Below are 8,037 nucleotides of genomic sequence, written 5' to 3' on the forward strand. Positions count from 1 at the left end.
TTTAATACTATATAAAATCCATACTACAGCATCTAAAATGAATATAATACCTGCTCTGTGACCTTCAATTCTTTTATGATATCCCATACTATAGCATTTAAAACTAAGAAATAGCAGCCCTGTGGCCTATAGTTCTGATATAGTATCCATACTTTATCATTGGAAATAATATAACAGTTGCCCTGTTGTCTTTAATACTAACATCATATCCATAGTATAAACTCTAAAACTAATACTTAGCTCCCCTGTGACGTTTAATACTAATATAATATCTATACTATAACATCTGAAAGAAATATAATACATGCCCTGTGGCTTTTAATATTGATGGAATATCCATCTTATTGCATCTTAAGCTAATATAATAACTGCCCTGTGGTTTAAATATTATTATGATATCCATAGAACAGCATGTAAAATTAATATACTAGCTTCCCTTTGGCCTTTAATGTTAATATAATATCCATGCTCTATCTTCCAAATTTATTAAAATAGCTACACTGTAGCCTTTTATAATAAAATGATATCCATTAATTAATAAAATAAAATAATGGCATTTCAAGTTATTATAGTATAATACTAATGCAGTATCCATATTGTTACTTCTAAAAGTGATATAATTCCTGCTCCATGGGCTTCAGTACTGATATGATATCTATACTAGAGCATCAAAAACTGATAAAGTAGCTGCCCTGTGTCCTTTAAGACTAATATAGCATTTAAAATTGATATGACAGCTGCTCTGTGGCCTCTGATATTAATACAATGTCCATATTATAGGATTTAAAACTGATCTAAGGCCAGGCGCAGTGACACATGCCTGTAATCCCAGTGGCTCAGGAGGCTGAGACAGGAGGATTGTGAATTCAAAGCCAAAAGTGAGGTGCTAAGCAACTCAGTGAGACTCTGTCTCTTAATAAAATATAAAATAGGGCTGGGAATGTAGCTCAGTGGTCGAGTTCTCCTGAGTTCAATCTCTGATACCAAAAACATAAAAAAATAAAAATAAAACTGATATAGTATTTGCCCTGTGGCCTTCACAGCTAATATGATATCTATATTGTTGCATCTAAAGGTAACATAATAGCTGCCCTGTTGTGTTTAACACTATTATTATGTCCATCCTATAGTATCAAAAACTGATATAGCTGCTCTGTGGCCTTTTGTATCATATGTTAAACATAATATTGCATTGAAAACTGATATAATAGCTGCTCTGTGGCTTTTGGTTCTAATGTGATATCCATATATAGTAGGGGTCCCTGCAGACCTGGGGCAGCGGATGGCAAGCTGTGGGCACTCCCACAGAGGTGAGTGCTGGCCCAGGTGACCACTCTCCTGGCTGACCGTCTGTTCAGGCAGGAACAGAAACTGCGCAGCCAGGGTGGGCAGGAGGGACACTTCAGTGAGGACCCGGCACCCCGCCCCCTGGCCTGGGGCAGCGTGGGCGTCCACTGTCTTACAGGTGTCCTCTCCAGCGCTCTGTGTGGCATACACCAGCACCACACAGACAGTGGACACCAGTGCTTTCCAATGTAGACAAGGCAAAGCCCAGTTGCCTCCTGGACCCCCAGCCCCTGAGCAGACAGTGGTGGTCAGCAGGAGGACGCCCACTTCCTGGGCCCCTGCTTGGCCTCCCCAAGGTCCCCACCTGGCCCCTCAGCACCCTGTATCAGGGGCTGCACCTGAGACCAGGTCTCTCCCTTTTCCCAGGCCAGCTGCCCCTCTCCAGGACTGACCACTTGGCCAGGACCAACTCCACACAGGCCTCACTCCCAGATGGAGGCTCGAGCCCCAGGACAGCCCTTCCTGGTCACAGCACTGCCCGGCCCTGCCCACAGCACAAGCTGCACTCTGCCACATGACCACGGGGACCCCAGGACAGAGACTCCCGGCAGCTGGCAAGCAGAGCCGAGTGCACCTGCAGGCCACCTGTGTGGGGACCTCCAGGAGCTCTGTGCTGAGCCCTGTGGAGTTGGGGACCCAACATTCTACATCACTCTTAGCATGTGTGTTTGGGGAGGACAGCATGGAGCCCCTGTGCAGGGACAGTGCCCAGGGGCCTCTCGGGGTTACGCAGGGAGTTCCCACTCCACCAGTACCTCCAGCCTAGGTATGTCCCTGAAGACCCAGAAGCAGAGACTGGAATGAAAACTTGTGTGTGAATATTCACAGCAGCACCATGCACCAGGGTCAGAAAGGAGAAGTGACCCAGTTGTCCACTGAGGAGGAATGGGGAATAGGACGAGTCCATCCACATGATGGAATATTACTCAGCCCTGAAAAGGACTGCAGCTCTCACACGTGCTGCAAGTGGGACAGACCTTGAGACCTGGGGCTTGGTGAGAGAAGCCGACACAGAGGGTCACATAGTGTGGACTCCATGGGCAGGACCTATCCACAGCAGGCCATCCAGACACAGACAGTGGGCAGGTGATGGGGCTGGGCAGGGGACAGGGTCACTGCTGGAGTGCAGGTGCCTTTCAGGGGTAAATGGGCTGTTTGGAAGTAGAGGCGCTGGGTGCCCAGTGCTGTGAAGGCACCTGATGTCCAGCTCGATCCCTGGCAGATGGACTTGTGCACGTCCAGCACAGCTACAGCCCATGCTCAGGTTCCAGCTCTCAGTGACCCAGCACCAAGTGGAGGCAGAGAGGCCAACCTCAGAGACACCAGTGTCGGCCACATGTTCTGGGGACTGCAGGTGACACGTGGGGACCTTGGAGAACACACGGGGGCATTACAAGCTGAAGCTGGGTGACCCTGGACAGAGCGTGGGGTAATCCCTGGGGGGCAGCAGCTACAGAGATGACGTTGAGGTGGCCACATTTATTGTCAGCTGTGAACAGCGGTCAGGTAGGGAGCGCCCCGCCAGAGCCGAGCCTGGTCCGACCCCAGGGATGGAGGCCTGGCTTGAGCTGCGCTGGACGGTGGGGTCCCTCAGCCAGCGAAAGGGCGAGGCCCCTCACCCCCAGGCCCAGGACCTGTGGGAGGAGAGGGTGGAGGTGAGTCCCTGGGCGCGGCTGAGTCTCCCGGCAGCACCAGTCACGGCAGCGCCAGCCACGCCAGCTTCCTAAACCTCCCATAAACGTCTCTGTGCACAGCAGGGCACGTGGGGCCTCGGGAGGGCTGTTTTCCAGGTGGACAGAGGTCCCCATGGATGCTGCCAAGCCTGCTCCAGTCCCCGAGGTCAAGATGCGTTACACCTGGCGAGCAGCTGTGGCCGGGAGCCAAGCTGACCCTGGCAGGGAGACCCCACTGACCTTGAAGACGTGTCCTGCCTGTGGCTCCCGCAACAGCTGCTCTGGACTCAGGCTGTCCACTGCAGAGGTCATGTACAGGTCGGAGTAGTCAGCCCCCCGGAAGCTGCAGGACGTCATCCTGGACACTGGCATCTCCAGGGTGCACAGCCGCGTCCCTGTGAGTAAAGTTGTTATGTCCCTGAAGCCCAGCCACCCACCTGCTGCAGGACCCCAGGTGGCCTGACTGTGCCCACTCCGCAGTGGGGCCCTGGGCCTGCTGGTTCTCCCTGGCACCTGCAGCACTTGATCCCCAACTCTGCCCTGCCTCGTGGACTGCAGGGGTCAGCAGGACCACCTGGAGCCCAGGAGCTGGAGAGGCAGGAGGAGCCTCCCTGGAGCCCGTGGAGGGAGCTGGACACCATGGTAAGAGGTGGGTCCTGTCCACATTTGCACCCAGAACCTGTGAGTGGGACGTGCTGTGGGAACAGGGTCTCTGCAGAGGTCGTTAGTGAAAGGTCCCGAGATGGGCTCCTCCTGGGTCAGGGGGCCTCATGCAGTGGCCGTGTCCTCCCCAGAGACAGAGGGGGGGACACAGACCCAGAGGAGGAGCCCCGTGGAGACAGAGGCAGAGACTGCAGTGAGGGGCCACCAGCCCAGGGCCGCCTGGAGCCCAGGAGCTGGAGAGGCAGGAGGAGCCCCCTGGAGTCTGTGCAGGGAGCTCAGCCTGGGACCCTGGTCCAGCCTCCGCCCTCCAGGGTGGGAGAGGACAAGGTCCTGTGGTTTTCAACCGCTGGTTTCTGGTCATTTTCTACATCAGCCCCAGTGTTCCCTGCACTGGCCAAGTGCTGAGGGGCCACCCTGGCACTCCCGCCATCTGCACAGTCCCCCTGTAGCTGGACAAGCAAGTGGTGCTGCCCTCCCACTCCCGGACCCTGAACACCGTGGCACAGAGCACCCCATGGCCCCTCCTTGACCGACTGCCCTGTGCACACACCTGTCTCGGGGTCCATGCGGATCACCCTGCCTCCGTCAATGCAGGCCACCCAGAGTGTCCCCGTGGTGTCCACGCACAGCCCATCTGGCATGCCTTGCTCTGGCTCCAGCTGGCACACCAGCCGTGGGTCTGCTGCGGCAGGACAGACAGAGGCGCGTGGCCCCTCACTGCCCAGACCAGGAGGTCACATAGCGTGGCCTTAACAACGGGAGGGAGTGACAGACCCAGTGGTGCTTCTGGGACCCCAGGAGGGGACTCATGAGGGTGTCGGGGGAGGGCCACGGAGGATCCCGCCCAGGGAGGGTGGGGGGCGCTGGCCACAGAGGCCTCTATCCTGCGAGGGTGTGGGGCTGGCCACTGGAGGCCCCGCCCAGGGAGGGCGTGGGGGCTGACCAAGGAGGCTCCTATACCAGGGAGGGTGTGGAGGGCTGGTCACGGTGGCCCCGCCCAGGGAGGGTGTGGGGGCTGGCCACAGATGCCTTCTCCTGGGGAGGGCGTGGGGGGCTAGCAACCGCAGCCACTACCCAGGCCCCCTGTCTGCAGGTCGTAGTCATAGACCCGCACAGAGTAGTCCAGGCTGTCCACGTGGTAGAGAGTGCGTTGGTCCAGGGACCAGTCCAGCCCGTTGGGGATGCCCAGCCGGTCCAGCTGTCTGACCACAGAGTGGTCAGCCAAGAGTGTGTACAGGGAGCCCTGCCCCGGCTCCCACAGTCCTGGGGCGGACGCCTCTGGCATGGTGCCTGGAGAGAGCGGAAGGTCAGTGGGCAGCGCCCCACCCTGCCCTGCCCACCCCACACAGACCCGCTGTGCAGAGAGCTGTGGTCACCCTCAGTCGGGGGGCAGCAGGCAGGATGGCCCTCAGGCATCATCTGTGAGTGAGCCTCTGTGCTGGGCGAAGGGGGGACCCCAGAGATGTTCCACTGGGAAGAGGCCTGCTCAGGCAGAGGTGCAGGGCCCTCAGCCGCACGTGAATGGCCTCTGGCCACCAGCCCTGGCCGCTGCCCCACCCTGGCGGCTTCGACCCTCCCAGGGTCCTCTCTGGGCAGGGACCCAGGAAGAATGACCTGGAAGCCATGGGCTTTGGAGTGGGAGGGAACCTGTGGGCTGCCCAGCACCTGCATGGCCCCCGGGGGGCCGCTTGCCAGCAGCCTGGGGAGGGCTCCTGAGGTCCCCACCCAGCCGGCACCCGCCATGACAGGAGGCTCTCCAAGTGGCCTGGGCCAGTCCTTTCAGCAGCTCACCTGCCACAAACCTCCCGGCGGGGTCCACCTTCCCGTCGTTGAACCTGTTGTGGGGCTTGTCACAGTCCAGCCAGGCCGCCCACTCCACCTGCCCCGTCTCCCAGTCCAGGAGGCCAAGGCAGGTGCCAGAGGCCACCATGTAGCTGCCCTCTCTGCGCAGAGACACACAGCCAACAGGGTCTCCTGGGAGGACAGAGGACAGCAAGGTGGCCCAGCTGCTGCGTCTCCAGGAGACAGTGCCACCCCACCCATGGGGCTCCCGCCAGGAGGCACCGTCAGGGCACAGAGCACGTCTCAGCACAGGACCAGTCCTGCTGGGCCTGTGTGGACCACCTCTCTGCACCCCCTCCCCACGACGGCCACCACAGGGCCTCCAGATGGGACTAGAGGCTGCCGAGCCTGCCTGCAGGGCCACCAGGACTGCAGGAGCGGAAAGCCCTGGCCTCTCCTCACGTCAGTGCCATGTGAGAGCCGCGGGTGCCCCTGAGCCCTCGGGTAGGACAGCTGGGCCTGGGGCAGTCCTCCACAGCAGGGTGCCTGAGGCCAGACACAGACTTGGGGCCAGCCCTGATCTGCAAGGGGGACAGGGGCACCTGCCCTTGGGGAGGGGGAGGGTGAGTGGGGGACGCTCCCAGAGTGCTGCTTCTGCTCCTCAGGGGGTCGTCGTCCACATAGGTGTGCAAGCCCCACAGACACACAGGTACCTCCCAGGTGTGTGAATCCACAGGGGTCAGCAGCCACACAGGTTGCAAGCCCCACAGACACACAGGTACCTCCCAGGTGTGTGAGCCCACAGGGGTCATCAGCCACACAGGTGTGCAAGCCCCACAGACACACAGGTACCTCCCAGGTGTGTGAATCCACAGGGGTCAGCAGTCCACACAGGTGTGCAAGCCCCACAGACACTCAGGTACCTCCCAGGTGTGTGAGCCCACAGGGGTCATCAGCCACACAGGTGTGCAAGCCCCACAGACACACAGGTACCTCCCATGTGTGTGGGCTCACGGGTCAGCCATGCAGGTGCATGAGCCCACAGGTGTCATCAGCCACACAGGTGTGCAAGCCCCAGGTACCTCAGGCCCACCGTCTGCAGCCCCCCAGATCCACTTACTCAGGCCCACGGTCTGCACCTCCCCAGACAGTGGATTCCACCAGCACACAGTCCTGGCGTTGATGTCCACATACACCAGCTGCGCGGTCTCCTCTTCCCACACCGGACACTCCCTCATCCTGTGCCTCTCCCGGATGGACAGGGCTGTGAGTGCCCTGTTCTCTGTCCCATTCTCCTGGTCATCAGGTGAGGGCTGCTGGACTGTGGGCTGGGCGCTCCCGGGTGTGTGACACATTCTGTGGTCTCATGTGGTCTCAAGGACAGCCCTCTTCTGCTCATGAAGCCTCACCCAGGCAGACATGGGGATGCAGAGAGGGAGCCAGCCTAGCCCGCACCCTTGCTGGCTCCTCTGTGCCACCTGGCACTCTGCATGACCCGAGAGGTCGACAGAACGTGCAGGTGTCCCGTCACTTGAAGAGGCACCCCCTGGCAAGGTTCCAGGAATCCCTGTGCCCTTTCCTTCTGGTGGCACAGTGTGCCCACCTCCCCCACCTTCCAGGCCCCCCAGCTACAGCCTGGGAAGCAGGGGCTGCTAAGCTGAGCCACTGTCCAGGTGGGCCCATCTTAGAGGCTGGGGTGGGGTGCGATCTACAGGTGGCTGGCTCCAGAGCACACACCCTGCCCTGTCCGCCCAGGAGACCTCTCCCCCAGAAAGGCTCACTTCTCAATACTCCTGTTAATTGGGTTGCTGTGAGACCCCTGCGCTCCGTGGGATTCAGTTCACAGGGCCCTTCCTGGACAGCACCAGGAGGCCCAGCAGCCCAGGGCTCCCATACTGGGGCGGCTCACGTGCTCCTCAGCCCTGGTCCTGTCCTGCTTGCTCAGCTCTTGGGACTCCACCGCACTCTGGCCTCAGCCAGCTGAAGGCTCCACTGAGTGGGGGCGGAAACTCCCTTCCGCCCTCCCCTCCCAGGTCCCTCCCTCTGTGCTTCGCCAAATCAACAGAGCCCGAGGCAGTGGCATGTCCACTGCTTTGTCCTGCAGAGCCAAGGTAGCAGTTGCAGGAGTCGCCCGTGCACTCTGCATTAGAGTGGGAGAAGCAGCAGCCCCTGGGACCTCGCTTCAGTAGAGACCCCCTGAGGTCGCAGCCAGCGCCCCACCAGGCATCCCTGAGACTTCCCCTTAGGGCCCACCACGCGCCTCCTCAGCCCTCCTGGGTTCTCCCCTGGCACAGGCGCTGCCCTGGGCAGTGGGACACTCTGCTCCTCTCCTACTGCAGAAGAGCGCCCGCTTGCAACTGGGGGTCCACAGGGCTCACCCAGGCAGGCTCACAGGGAGCACAGGCTTCACTGGGCAGGCACAGAGGGAGGCGCAGGGGAGGCACGGGGAGCCCTGGGCAAGCACACGGGGCGCTGGGCAGGCACAGAGGGGGCGCGGGGAGCCTGGGCAGGCACATGGGGCACTGGGCAGGCGCACAGGGGGCACTGGGGAGGCACCAGGAGCCCTGGGCAG

The 8,037-nt window shown here is 59.5% G+C and overlaps 1 protein-coding gene across 1 annotated transcript; it reads right to left on the bottom strand.

Annotated features, from left to right (window-relative positions):
* Positions 1–2,806: 2,806 nt before the first annotated feature.
* On the bottom strand, positions 2,807–7,712 carry LOC139702291 (regucalcin-like). The gene is made up of 6 exons (XM_071603043.1): positions 6,586–7,712; positions 5,475–5,657; positions 4,758–4,973; positions 4,234–4,365; positions 3,261–3,415; positions 2,807–2,981 (listed from the first exon to the last, which is right to left on the bottom strand). Exons 1-6 carry the CDS (start codon positions 6,818–6,820, stop codon positions 2,850–2,852), a joined length of 1,053 nt encoding a protein of 350 aa, XP_071459144.1. The 5' UTR covers positions 6,821–7,712; the 3' UTR covers positions 2,807–2,849.
* Between the last annotated feature and the right edge of the window lie 325 nt (positions 7,713–8,037).

The sequence above is a fragment of the Marmota flaviventris genome, chromosome 17, assembly GCF_047511675.1.
Source record: "Marmota flaviventris isolate mMarFla1 chromosome 17, mMarFla1.hap1, whole genome shotgun sequence".
Taxonomy (NCBI): domain Eukaryota; kingdom Metazoa; phylum Chordata; class Mammalia; order Rodentia; family Sciuridae; genus Marmota; species Marmota flaviventris.